Source organism: Dendrobates tinctorius, unplaced genomic scaffold (assembly GCF_039654945.1).
Source record: "Dendrobates tinctorius isolate UK_male_01 unplaced genomic scaffold, ASM3965494v1 ptg000032l, whole genome shotgun sequence".
NCBI lineage: Eukaryota > Metazoa > Chordata > Amphibia > Anura > Dendrobatidae > Dendrobates > Dendrobates tinctorius.
In genome coordinates, this window is record NW_027361700.1 from 24,234,901 (window position 1) to 24,249,800 (window position 14,900).

General features: G+C 44.8%; 1 protein-coding gene across 3 annotated transcripts in view; it reads left to right on the top strand.

Moving 5' to 3' along the window:
- Positions 1-292: 292 nt before the first annotated feature.
- RAPGEFL1 (Rap guanine nucleotide exchange factor like 1) overlaps positions 293-14,900 on the top strand; it is a 97,251-nt gene continuing 82,643 nt past the window's right edge. Inside the window, exons 1-2 of one of the 3 annotated variants that reach the window (XM_073572608.1) lie at positions 293-365; positions 1,782-2,410. In XM_073572608.1, the coding sequence (XP_073428709.1) occupies positions 2,020-2,410 (391 nt within the window). In that variant the 5' untranslated portion in view covers positions 293-365; positions 1,782-2,019. Of the gene's footprint in view, positions 366-956; positions 1,506-1,781; positions 2,411-14,900 lie in introns of those variants that run through there. The other 2 variants (XM_073572609.1, XM_073572607.1) reach the window with 2 other exon arrangements.

Here is a 14,900-nt window from a genome sequence, read left to right on the forward strand (position 1 = left end):
CTCCTATTACTCCATATAACCTCCCCTATATCTCCTCCTATTACTCCATATATCCTCCCCTATATCTCCTCCTATTACTCCATATAACCTCCCTATATCTCCTCCTATTACTCCCTATATCCTCCCCTATATCTCCTCCTATTACTCCATATAACCTCCCCTATATCTCCTCCTATTACTCCATATATCCTCCCCTATATCTCCTCCTATCACTATACATGCACACTATTTGGAGCAGGAGGTGTCTGCTGGGCGTGCAGCACGTGAGTGACTCACTCCCTGGCCTGTACCTGGACTTAGGATAGGGGGAGGGGAGGCTGTCACATCAGGGAAGAAGGAAGACAGGATCGCGGCGATGTATGGAGGTGATCTGGGGAAAAAGTGACAACAGAGCCATAGGGGAGGGGGTAGCATGCCAAACTGGAACCTGTGTGGGGAGGGCATCAGTGTTAAGGACTGGGCACCGGCAGTAAAACTATAGGCAGTAGAATACCTGTAATCAATACATATACATGGGCATATAATATTGGTGGGAAATGGGACATTATGTAGTAATAGGTTACAAGACGTATATTTGGTGAGATGGCGGAGAGTTCTGTGTTTGGTTGGTGCCATGTGTCTGGGGATCCATTATGGGCAGGTGTAGTATGTGAGTCTAGGTGGCAACCTGTCAATATTTTTACCTTAGTGTGTGTAATGCAGGGGTAATGGCGTATCCATAAAGGCCCAGGGTGCATTTGGGTGTTCCTTTATGAGAGAACATGGGGTCCATGTGTCTATAGAGAAGGGTTAATTGTATGTGTTGGTCCTCCTGTTACTACAGAGGAGGTGGCGCATTGTGAGAGGTGTGAGGCTGGGGACACAGCTGCCCACAGAGGGAGGGTGCAGAGACAGGTAAATATGGAGGGAGGGGAGAGATGAGGGAAGGGACACACGCATGCACACAGTGACTGTCCCTGCCCCCCCACACATCCAGGGACCTCTCATCATTGTGGGTCCCTCCTCCCCTGTACAGGGAGACCCTCCTCATAAGCTAGGGTGCAGCGCACACCCCCACATTACACATAGAATAGGGGAGGGGGCAGCTAACATTGGATATTCCACATCACACGGCACATGCCTCCTCACACACGGCTTCTGTACTGTCAGGATCACAGCTTTTAATTAAGCATCCCCCTAACACCCCTCCCTCTGCTTCTCTCCCCCTCCCTCCTCTTGGAAGCCAGGGAAGAAGCAAAGAAAAGCGGAGGGGGAACAAAGGAGGCGGGGGGCAAGAGGGGAGACAGTCTGAGGAAGAGGAGAGGGCACTGGGCACTAGACTGCAGAAGAGCTGCCAGGTGGAGGACTGGGCATCCTCATTGCTGTGACTACAGAGAGCATTGTGCATGGAGCCTACAAGCTGAGACAGCTGGAGACCAGTGCAGAGACAGCAGCAGAGACAGGTGCTGTCTGTCCGTCAGTGCGGAGAGCGTCTGGCACCTGCTGACTACAGACATGGGCAGTGGGTAAGATAGTGAGGCCACCAATCTCCTGCCTACAACCCTCCAGGCGCTAACACTTCCCATCCCATTCCCATTTTATTTGCTATCGATATCATTGCACTCACTTTATATTGCTGGCATATGGGGCCCATGCTTTGACCATTGCTGGGTCCTGACCTTGCTCTGTTTTTGGAGGGTATTTCAAGTCTGGGTCCTATATCCTCCCATGCACTTCTGATATTTTGTATATTTTTGAACAGTCTGGTTATTTTTGTGTAATAGTCTTTCATTTATCATCAGGATATTCCTTCGATGTGCACTGAGTTAACCGGGTGGACATTTTCCCTACATCCAGGATCTTGTGTTTGAGTGACCTCCTCTTTTTGATAAAAGGAACCTATTTCCATTAGTAGCTTCTTCTGTACATTCATGTTCTGCTCCGTGGTGCCCGGTAAACCTTCTGTCTACTAGTGCCTCGTATGTTTGGGGGGGCTCTGCCCCCTACATTTCCATTTTCATCCATTTGCACCCTCAAACCATGAAGCCTTTGGAGAAATTCTTAAAGAAGCAGAGCTCCCATCTGTCAGGTCCCAGAAATTTACACCGTAGGCAAAGTGTGTCCAAAATTTTGCCCTCATTTCTGCGTGATACCCCGGGAGATTCCTCCAGTGGTGAAAAAGTTGAAGAAGACCCATCTGGAGCTCCACAACCTTCTCATGACTGCCTAGAGCTGCCTGATGGACTACGCTCACCACTCTCCTTCTCATCTGATGAACTGTCACCTTCAGAGCCTTTGACACCACCGCCAGGGTCTGTTGGATGGTCCCTTACCCCTCCTGGACCACTTCTTGCCCCGGATACTTCAGAAGCCCTCTTGGGCAGAGTTCTGGACCAGTTACTGACTGCGCCTAGACTGAGCGATGCAGCTGGTAAGTAAAGGGTTAAGGCTCAAAATGGATGATGTATAAATGGGATGGTACAAATGATACTTTATGCCTGGACCATGAATAATGGAATTTCCAGAAATGAGGACTATGCTTGACACATAGAGGATTAGTGAACATGTTCTGCATATTATATGGTGATGATGATGTCTTGTTGTTATGAAGCCGGTGATTCACTTTGTGTGTCACAAACTGGTATATGACGTCCCGTAGGAAATAACAATACCTGTTCGGTATCCCACGTATCTAGGGATGGTTAGAGGCTCACGGGTGTATATGTTCCTATCTACACTGAGTTCTTAGCTGCCTTTTATGCTAATTTCATAGGAAGACAATTTTCCTCTATGATGTAGAAGTCCAGTCTTGGAGAAGAACACAAACACATGGAAAACATACAATATCCCCAGAGATGCTGACCTGTAACGTGCTAGTGATGGCCACTATGACCCACATATTACTGCGCACTGAACCAACATGGACTACTGCAAGACGTCAATCTGATATGTATTCAGTGTTAAAAGGTTCAGAACAATCTGCCATGTAAAGTGAAGGTGATAATTGGTGTCTGCTGCCAAACTGCAGGCACTACCGGACCAATGGACAGATCCATTTTGCAGTTTTTGTGAGTCCCACAGATTTGGAATGGAGGAGCAGAGCACATGTTCACCCAAAGCTCCATCCAAGCTCCTCCTTGCTGGAGTCAGGCAGCTGGGGGGGAAGTGGTGAGCAGGGTCCCCAGTTCTGCCAATCGTGGAGGTCCCAATGGTCATACCCCCACAGATCTATCATATTTCCCCAATCAAGTGGACAGGTGATATATGTTTTTAAAATGAAATATCCCTCTTTTAAATTAGGGATGTTATTCAGGACAAAGTCTTATGCTTGTGTGTCGAGACTGACGATGACTGCAGGAAAATCTCATTCTTGACAACTTTTCATGGTTAAACTTTACTTAAAGGAAACCTGTCACCAGTTTTTTTGCCTTATAAACCATGCCCATTACCTCTAAAAGAATGTAAATGGAGTTCTTCCATACATGCTGGAAGTTTCGCGCCTGCGCAGTGGAATCAGGCGCGCCTCACATTGCATTATTGATCATCCACTGCTTTTTTTTTTGTCTTTTTTTTAAATAAACTTTGTTTTACTCACCCTCCCCAGGTTCAATACTAAGTCTATACCATTGTTTCCTGTGTCTATTATTATCTGGAGCGCTGATATCACATCGAATCATCACATCGAAAGCGCTGCAGTCAATCGGTGAGCTCAGCGGTTCTGGGTGACTCGTGCCATGAACTTAAGCAGAGCCCCTGAGCTCAGTTATTGGCTTCAGCGCTGAAAACAATAACAGACATTGGGAGCAGAGGTAGAGACTCAGTGATGGACCCGGGGAGGGTGAGTAAACACAGCTTTTTTTTGTTTCACAAATTGCAGCAGGGAGAGAGGAGTCTTCCAAAACCAGAAAACCTCTGTAGTTTTGAAACTATGGACCGTCATGCAATGACTAATTGCAGGCCTTCCAACCATAAATTATACTGAACCTGTCACCAAGTTTTCCCCATATAAAGTTATATAGTACGGCCACCACCTTTAAGGCCTTTTTTACAGCATACTAGAATACTGGTAAAATGTCCCCAATCTGGTCCGCAGATCCCAAAAAGACCTTTTATTATACTCACAGTCAGCACGGTCCCATCCGATGGGCTTATCCTACATCATCCATACAGTGTCCCCCATCGTTTCCCTGCGCAGGCGCACTTCTGCCTGCCCTACTGAAGGCAGATCAAAGTATTGTACTGGGCATGCTCCGCCTTTACTTCTGGGTGATTGGCGCTCTTTGACCTTTCCTGGAACAGTACTTTGCTCTGTCCTGATGCATCATCCACATGAAACAGGGAAGGAGGACAGTGGTTGAAGGAAGAGAGGAGGCATCGGATCAAAACCACTGACTCCCAGTTTCTCTGGTTTTCCAATTTCCTAATTGGGACATAGATTTTTTTTGTTTTCTGTGATGACAAATAATAGTAAAAACTTGGATTAGGCTAAAATAGTCCCAAAAAGCTGGTAGTCATTATTGCTATTAGAAAATGACTGCCAACTATGGTAATAAAAAAAATCTATGAATGTGATTACTCCGATCAGTGACTGGTATTAGAATTAGTGGTTCTTGGGATTTTCACGGGGAAAATTGTCATTATCGCTTATTAATGGTTCTCATTGACAATTTCTAGTTGAAACATCACAATTCATCAATTACACGATGAAGACATGTAAGGGTTGTCTGATGTTTCCATCTTCAGGAGCGCAGCTCTCCCCAGCCTCCTGGCTTCCTGCTTGCCATGGAATGGTGTGCTCCTGAAGACTGACAGTTCGGTATGGCTGCATGGTAGGAACTGTGCGCGTTACCATGCTCCTGGCAGGGCAGCTTTGTAGTGATCCGACCAGCTTCAGAGCAGCCCTTACAAGCTCTATAGCAAAAAGCTTACAAGTGTGTAGTGTACTCCTTGTCTAGTACACCAGAGACCTCACTTTGGTCACAAACTGTGCACTACAGAATGAAAAATCCCTTTGCTCTTGAGAACAATAGATAATTTGCAAAGCTCCTTTTTTTACAAGCAATTTTACCCATATAATAAAATGAGACAATCCCTTTAAAGTTTTTTTGGGGGATTTTAATACTAATCGCCTATCCTAAGGATAAGCCAGTAATATCAGGTTGGTGGTGGTCCTGCTGATCAGCTGATTAAAGGTGTAATCCCTCCCAGGCGAACACCCGCGTTGATAAACGTTCCCATGGATAGGCCATCGATGTAAAAGTCCTGGAAAACTCTTTTCGTTCTCTTGTATAACCTATAATCATAGATGATTTTACACTTTTGGTGTGTTGGTGGGTTATTTCAGAGTTTCGGAGATACATCACCCAACAGATCCAAGGGATTACTGATGGGTCTGTGTCAAAGCGCGATGACTTCCATTATGAACAGAAGCCATGATGTCAATGTGAACAGAACTTTACCACCATGCTTGTAAAAGAAAATATATTTACAGTCAGGGTCGTATGTATATTGCTTACCCATAGGATCATTTGGTCAAACTATGACGGGTCTAGAGGAAATCAATTTCCTGTGAACTTCCAGAGCTATAATTTGAAGAGTTAACAAGAGGCTTCCTTACCCTTCTGGTGCCGCTTATCCAGGGGAAACATCCAGCCTTGTCAGAGTAGTCTAGCTAGACGTGACTATGGCGGTGGATTATGATGAAATTAGCAGGATCCGCTAACAAAAATCTCACATTTGATTTTATCTGTTCTGATATTTCAAATAAAAACATGCAAAGATGACAGTGGAGAGAAAAATCCTAAGAATAATATCGGGCCAAAATTATACATTGACCATCAGGGACCACAGCGTTGGTGGCTTGTTTCATCACATTTCCTGAATTTTGAAAAAAAAAAAAAAATATATTGCATTATCCCTTTAAGTCCTTGAAGAAGGCCTGTTACCTGTCATATCTGTTTAGTATGGAATAGTATTTTATATAATACAACTATTCTGTAGCATTTTCTTCTAATTCTTGGTTGTGCCGTTCCTCCTGTTTTTCCTTCTAGAAGGGTATGCAAACACAGTTGGGGGTTGGGATATTGTCCAATCAGTGTCAGACCGTGTATGGACACACCCCTTTGACAAGAAGAATAATAACACCCAGTTGTCAAACTGTTAATACATTAGATGCTCCAAAATTGTTCATTTTTTTTTAGGGAACTTGTTTACTAAAGCAGACATATCAGAAGAGATTCCAGGTTCTCATCAAGAGTTTTCTCCTCAAGGCGACCCTTGCACATATGCTGTTTTTGGGTATATGAACATCATAGGGAGGAGCTTACTACACTGCACTTTGATAAAATCAGCTATTTGCTGGGGGTGCCTCTGAATTGATGACTCCTATTTGAGAAAACGCTTTAACGGGGTTGTGTCATCTCTCTTCTGGAGCACAACACTCCCCTGACTCCCAGCTTCCTGCTTGACAGCGGCAGAGCGTTCCCATGGCATCATTGCTGCTGACCTGAACTGTGTTGCAAGCAGAGGCAGTTTTTCCTCTGCAGCATCAGAAGTGCTCAGAGACACTGATTGTGGCCGGATCGGGAGCTATCGGTGTGCTCCAGCGATTTGGCCTGCTTCAGAGCAGCGCATACAAGCTTTATCGGAGTAAGGGTATGTGCACACGTTGCAGATTCGTCTGCGGATTTTTCCACGTGGAATCTGCAGAATCTGCAGGTCAAAATGCCTGCGGATTTCTAGTGGATTTTTACACTTGCGGATTCCTAGAATGGAATAGGTGTAAAAACACTGCGGAATCCGCAAAAAGAATTGACGTGCTGCGGAAAATAAACCGCTGCGTTCCCGCGCGGATTTTTCCGCAGCATGTGCACAGCGGTTTTTGTTTTCCATGGGATGACATGGTACTGTACACCGCATGGAAAACTGCTGCCGATCCGCGGGGCAAAATCCGCTGCGGATCCGCAGACGAATCCGCAACGTGTGCACATACCCTAAAGCCCAACGACTGTTCGGCCACTGCTTCTAGGCTGCAGCGGTGGCCAGTAACCTAGGCAATGGGCGGTAACAATAAAATTATAAAAATATTCTCTTCTTCAGAGTGATTGTACAAGCACTTTGCAATTTTAACCCTATACTGAACCTGTCACCAGGTTTTCCCCATAGAATATGAAAATACCCCTTAATGGCTCATGTGCACAGTAATTCCATTGGGAACACTGTATTCTGGAATCTTTCAGATTCTGTATAATAGAAATATAGGAACTCCTCTGGAAAGCAAAAATTGTAGGGAAAAACAGATTTACCGTCAAATAATGCTCACTGGCACAACCCCATGCAGGTGTCAATGTGTAATCTTTCGGTGATGCCTTGACTGGTTTAGCACGCTGGTGTCAGGACCTCTGATTTATATGGAGGGCTAAGAGTGATATTTTTAGGTCTGATTAAAACACAGATGCTAAGCCTAGTAACCAGAACTGGATAAGTAAGAAATGATAGGATTGATGTCTGTCAATGTAAGCTGTGGGTTGCGTAACTCTGCTTTTAAATTTACTGCTCCCGGTGTGGTCACCCTTCTGACTGTGGCCTCATTCAGACGGCCAGTTACCTCACGTATGAGAGTAACTGACCCATTACTTTGATCAGAAACTGGTCCCAGTGCCACCCGTTCTTCTCGTTCATGGAGAAAAAATACGTTTCTCCACGGTCTCCTATGCAACAGGTCATGAAAATCGGCATCTGAGTGCGGTCCGATTTTTTTCACGGACCCATAGACTTGCATGGTCGATTTTAGTCGATCCTCCGATCAAAATCAGATGAGTCTTTGCGATTTTCTGTCGATCTCTTAGTCCGTGAAAAATCACGGACATGTGAATGGCCCCATAGACCATCACAAGTGCAAATGAGATCGGTGAAGAGCACTTGTACGCAAAAATCGGACATCTGAATGAGGCTTTAGTTAGGACAGGGGTCTCCAACCGGTGGCTTGAGGGCCCATGATGTGTGGCTCACGGCTGCCTGTCAGCTTGGTGCATTAAGTACCAGGTTTAACAAACAGCTATGAAGAGCAGGTCTCCAGAGGTGACTTTTGTGAGTAGCCCCTCACAGATGAGCAGATACTGACACTGGGGTTGGAGAGATAAATGCTAAACTGAACATAGGATGATACTGCCAGATAGAGGGGGCTTGAAGCTGGATGTGATAGTGAGATGGGAATGCGAATAATGAAGGTAGTTAAGGTAGGATCCCTTGGATCTAGGTATATTGCCTCAGTGTTATTTATTTGGGAAGCTTTATTTGTCATTATACTGATAATGGGGGCTCTGGGTGCCTTTTAACCTCTTCAGGCTTCGAAATCTGTGAAGCGGCTAATAGAAGTGACCGAACCATTCTTCTGGCGGTCACTGCCCATTAGTTTATATATACAGTTACAAGAAACGCCAGTGGCAAAGACACCGCAAAAACGACCAAAAACACACTAAAGAAAACGCTCCAGGAAAAATGCTGCTAGCGCTGTCCTGAAGCACCTTCCGCTTCAAACACTCAGCGGGTGCACCGGGGTATGAAAGACGTTGTGTACACATACCCTAAAGCTACATCCCCAATGTCTGCAGCATTTCTGCACATATTAGCTAAATTAGGTTACTTGTGTTTTTTCTCATTGCATTTGTGAGAGCATTTTTTACATGAATTTTTATTGTGTTTTTGACACTGCAGTTTTTGTCTATTTTTGGTGTGTCATGTTTTATATAAAGCTGCTCTGTTTTTGATACTTCCTGGTATTTGGCTTTGACAATACTTTATTAATACATTCAGTGACAGACTGGGCTGGCAAGGACCCACCAGTAACATAGAATCTAAGGACCTACCTACTGTTGATGATTAATTTCTCTGTAAATATTAAATCAAGTGTATTAGGCTAGTTTCACACTAGCGTTCTCAGGCGCAGTGCAGGGCCGATGCTAAGCCCCGCCCCCGGCCATGCCCCCTCCGGTCACTTCCTCCTCTGTTCGCATGACGCTGCATGCGATCAGTGTACCCTATATTTAGCGTTGGGTACGCTGACCGTGCGCTGGTCGTGCGCTGGTATGATTGCTGGTATGCAACACAGCGCGTTTCTGTGCACTGGGTGCAGCGCCAAAAGGGCGCAGCGCCAGCAAAATCATACCAGCGTACGACCAGCGCACGGTCAGTGTACCCAACGCTAAATATAGAGTACACTGATCGCATTCAGCGTCATACGATCAGAGGATGAACTGACCGGAGGGGGCGGGGCTTAGCGGCGGCCCTGCACTGCGCCTGAGAACGCTAGTGTGAAACTAGCCTTAGCACTGCTTTTATCAGCACTCCTTGACATGGGCCCACCTGGGAATTCTCCTACTCTCCGGTGAGCCAGTCCAAGGTGGGATACAGTCATGTGTTGATTACATGTGTCTTTAGTGTGTTTCTGCAGCAAAAACACACTAAAAATGCTTATGCATTTTTTTACTTATGGATTTTCCGCATCTAGTGCGATTCCAGCGTCCTCACAAGAGAAATTGCCATATTGTGGATTGCAAAAAGGCAGCACAGGAGTCATGAGATTTCTATAAATCCCATTCACTTTGCTGGAAATGTCATATGCTGTGTTTTTAGCTCAGAAAAAAAATACACAGTGTAACAAATTCAGCAAAAGCTCATAGTGGGAGCTTAGCTTAAGACATCTCTAGTTATAGAATATTTCTGGTTGTAGCAAGGTATAGAGATTTGAAGGAAAACTTCAGGCAAAACTCATAAACTGAGATTTGCTCAAACTACTTTTCGCCCCACAGGCTCGCTGGTTATTAAAGATCTCGCAAGTATCTCCACTCCATGCCACCTTCTGTTTAGAAAGGTGATAATCTAGAATAGTATGTGCTTACTTTACTCACTTATATAGCGCTATCATATGCCACAGCGCTTTACAGACATCATCGCTGTCCCCATTGGGGCTCACAATCTAGAGTTCCTATCAGTATGTCTTTGTAGTGTGGGAGGAAACACACACACACGGGGAGAACATACAAACTCCACGCAGATGTTGTCCTTGGTGGGATTTGAACCCAGGACCCCAGCATAAAATAGAAACAGAGATAACCACTATAAGGAGTTACTTTTTCGCCAGAGAGGTTCATTAATGGTGTTTTCGATATGTAAGTGGATTTTTTCATGTGTATGGCTAATTGACTTGAAGGCCAATGCGGCACCTAAAGATCTTCATAAGGGCAAAGTCACAAATCCGTGGGTTGCGGTCCAAGTACCAGTCGTGATACACAGACTTTTTGTGGGTCTCCTGACCCGAACTTGACGGCTTCATATATGCCTATGAGGCAGTTGAGTTAACGTTGAGGGACTCGAACCATGACACATGGATATGTGAATGCAGCCTTATGGCTAAAAGTGGAGATACACATTTCATAAGAGTAGGTTGGTGGTTGAACAACCTTTGAATTTACAGTTTCACAGCAGCCATACACAATTTTGTCCATTTTTGACAATTAGATTCTGGTAACATTCTTTAAGAAAAATGATTCTAGACTGGCAAATAGCAGTCAAGTTCCCACAGTACAAAAACATAGAGACTTTTCTGTTGAGTAAATGCTTGCAGAAAATCTGCTATGTTTTTATTAATCTCATGCACATGCTGAAAAATATAGCCACAGTGTAAATTGTCAGGAGCTGTGGATTTCAGATGTAAGTGGGAGTTTCACTCTTTGCTAAGCAAAAGGGAGAAATGTGCGGCTTCCCTGCACCTTCTTCTCAATGATATCCTCAGTGGTATACTGTATATTCGCTGCAGTTATTGCTGCTGGACTACGGCTCTAGAGGTCTGCAGAAAATAGGTGGGAACACTCATTTTTAAATTTCCCTTGATGAATGAAATTTGTGAATATTATCGCTTTTGCTAAATTCGGGATTAATGTATATGTCCAACTTAAGGGGAATGTTTCATTGGGTTTTTGCTGCCCCATCTCAGAGCCGGTGGTGTAACTAGAGTCTGAGGGGCTCCGGTGCAAAATTTGAACCTGGGCCCCCACGTGCATGTTGGTCAGATGTACGGGCCCTTGTAGTGTACTAGATCCTATAAAGACATACGTGTTTGCTCCCATGTAATAATGTCCCCCATCCTATAGTAATGTCTTCATCCTGTAATAATGTCCCCATCCTGGACCCGTTCCTGAAATAATGTCCCCCATCCTGGGCCCCTTTCGGGTATGTCTCGCATGCTGGGCCCCTTCCAGGAATGATTTCTTCCGTTCTGCTGCTCTTCTCTGACACATAAAAAAAATAAACAATTCTTCTTACCTTCCCCCACTCCCGCGACATGTGGCATGCTCCTCCATAACTGGTGCAGAGGCTGACAGCTGATTCTGGCTTGCCTGCCGTACGGGCGCCGTATGATGCTGTGCGCTGCCTGTGACAGACATGCCGACGTCAAGTGCTGTAATACATTTTACTGAATGTGTGTCCTCAGATGCACATCCTGCTGTAATATCCGCTATCGTCAGTGAGCCCTTGTCATGCACAGTGTAGGATAGACTAAATGCAACACAAAGGGATAAGGGAAGGGGAACCAAACACTAGGGAAGGTGAAAGTGGAGACCCCTAGACTGATATAATGTCACCCTGTCTCTCCTACCATTCCTATATAGGTTCCACACCTATCACCGAGCAGGATACCTAGTCTCTGTGCAACCCTGGCGATAAGCCCTACATCAGGAAGGACAGGATGAACGATAGTCAATCCCACTAACACTAAAGACAGTGAGGATAACTGAAACCAGGGGGACAATTAGCTTGAGTAGACTCAGAGAAAAACGCCGATGCCCTCCAAACTCAAAGAGGACGACGCTAGCAGACTGCTACAGCTCCAAGTTTCAAAAGAGAAGTGCAATAGGATATAATACTCACACTTCCCAAGAGGAAGTAGGGAGTAATAAACACCCAGGTCCAGGTGTGGTCATTAGCACCAGGGGAGGTGGCCACTAGTCTGCAAAGCAAACAACTGCGACCTTCTGCAGACAGATGCAGTGCAACGGTCTGCTGCCTCTGACACATCTGTGACAGCCTTCCTCCCACAGACTTGGTCACGGTCATATCTGCGACAGCAACTGTTACGCCCCTGCTGAGAGCAGTATAATGTAGGGGCTGATATTGATTCCAGCGTACTATAACATACTGGGCTGCTTACGGCAGCTTTGAAAAATTCCCTGTTTTATCTACTCTAGATCTACTCTGTATAACCCTGCCCTCACCACTGATTGGCAGATTTCTGCCTATGCACAGTGTACACAGAAAATTACCAATCAGCTGTGGTGGGCGGGGTTATACAGAGCTCGTGATTGAGGAGGACTACATGGCAGCAGATTTACTAGTCCTCTTGTGATAATCCCTGGCTATGAGGTAGGGGCCTCACTGGTTGTTCCTCCATCAATCTGGCAGTTGTAGCCTATACTTTGGATACGAAAGACTTAGGTTAGGGTGATAGTGGTCACGTGGCCAAAGATCTGAGTCAACAGACAAGCAACGAATTTTGACCAAACAGAAAAAGAGCTTTTTTTTGGCATATCCTGAAAGATGACCCCTAACATTATGTGAATCTAGTAAAAGAATAGATAGAGATTATTAGTGGATCAATAATCTTGTAAATCAACCCACTGGACTGATATCTGGCGAATTTGTGACTATAAGGGATCATTCAGGCGTCCGTGCTAATCGGACCAAGATTAGATTGCATTGCACGGACTGGCCGCGGCTCTCCTGACCCAAGCGTTGACAGTATCATAGAAATACATGAAGCTGTCACGCTCCGGTCAGGAGACCCAAGGTCAGTCCGGGCATCAGTGGTCCGTGCTCAGACCGTCTTCCTGATCCCTAAGCCGGCGTCCCCATGAGACATTTCCACTGTAGAAATTCCTACGTAAATGCTCCAAAATGGGCGTAATGTTAGCAGGAAAAAAATATCTGCTGCGGATTTTGCATCAAACCCATGACAAATAGGCGGCAGAGTGCAGTCTTAATTTCTTGCAGATTTCACCACATTTATTGCAAAGCGTGAAATCTGTTAATGAAAATCTCCAGAGTAAATGACCACCCTACAAAATTGAAATACGGACCACAGGTTAATTTTCGGGTAGAGCGTCTGCCCTGTGTGAACATACCGTAAGTGGATTAGACCTGCTTAGAATCGGTTATCAGTGCCATCCTGTGAAGCCATACACCCAGCCATTTATCTAGAGGCGTACAAATTTGCAGTTTATTCCATCATAGTATTTGGGTCTCAGTCCTATTTAGCAGGGGTGCGGCTCATCAAAACTGCAGCAACTCTTGGTGAAACAGCACATGGTTTTCTGTCTCTCCGGTCTTCGCTGGGTAGCAAAAACGTCATCTCACACGCTAGGTCTGAATGTACCCGTATGGATTTTACCGTATTTGGAATCATGTTTGTATCGAACGAATACCAATGTAATGTTATGATTGGAAAAAATTTGCACGGAGCCTGCCATCCCTACATATATACAGCATTTCTCAGAACAGATTGCAGAGCAGGTTGAAAACAGACTTGAAGTTCCCATGAACGTCCCCTCCCCCCTCATTCCCACCCCCATCACTTCAATCAGCAAATCAAGCGAACTGACTATTCCTGTGAAAACTGAACTCTACTGTACCGAGAAATGGCTGCATGTCAATACATGGCGCTAACATACAGGGCGCCGTAACAAGCGACACCCCCATTAATACCTGCATGAATACCTTATAGAATTGGCATATTTAGACTGGTTTGTTTACTAGAATAGAACTGGTATTTATTGTACGGGTTAAATTATATGCCTTACCCCCATTTTCATGTTGCCACTTGCAATGTGGAGCTATTATTAAGGCCTTTAGTGGCACTGTGGGCCTGTCCTACTCTGTTACTAACGAGCTGCTGCGTGGGCAGTAAGGACTGTCACTGCAACACATGGGAGAAAGAGAGATTTAACCTTTTCTAGTCAAAATATCCATCTATCCAAAAGGTTTTATTTTGTGCAAGTGGCACCCTATTTCCCTTATAACAAGCATCTTAGGTGACAAAAGCTACGATGGATTTCTAGATCTTCTGCCTGTGATTAGGACAGGATCACACAGCTGGATTTCTATATACAAGAATCTCCTGACTATATAGATTTTTAGAACAGATTACACAGCTGGATCTCTATGTACAAGGATCTCCTGATTATTAGAACAGGATCACACAGCTGGATCTCTACATACAAGGATATCCTGACTATAGATTATTAGAAGAGATCACACAGCTAGATCTCTATGCACAAGGATCTCCTGTTAGATTATTAGAACAGAATCACACAGCTGGATCTCTACATACAAGGATCTCCTGACTATAGATTATTAGAACAGGATCACACAGCTGGATCTCTATATGATATACAGTAATCTCCTGACTAATCTACAGTCAGGAGAGCACTGTATATTATATAGAGATCTAGCACTGTGTGATCCTTTCCTGATTATCTACAGTCAGGAGATCACTATACACTATATACAGTAGAGATCCAGCACTCTGTGATACTGTCCTGATAATCTACAGTCAGAGGATCCTTGTACATTACATATATACCCAGCATTGTGTGATCCTGTTCTGATAATCTACAGTCAGGAGATCACTGTACATTATATAGAGATCCAGCGCTGTGTGATTCTGTCCTGGTAATCCACAGTCAGGAGATCACTGTACAGTATATAGAGATTCAGCACTGTGATCCTGTCCTGATAATCCACAGTCAGGAAATCACTGTACATTATATAGAGATTCAGCACTGTGTGAGCCTGTCCTGATAATGTACAGTCAGGAGATCACTGTACACTATATAGAGATTCAGCACTGTGATCCTGTCCTGATAATC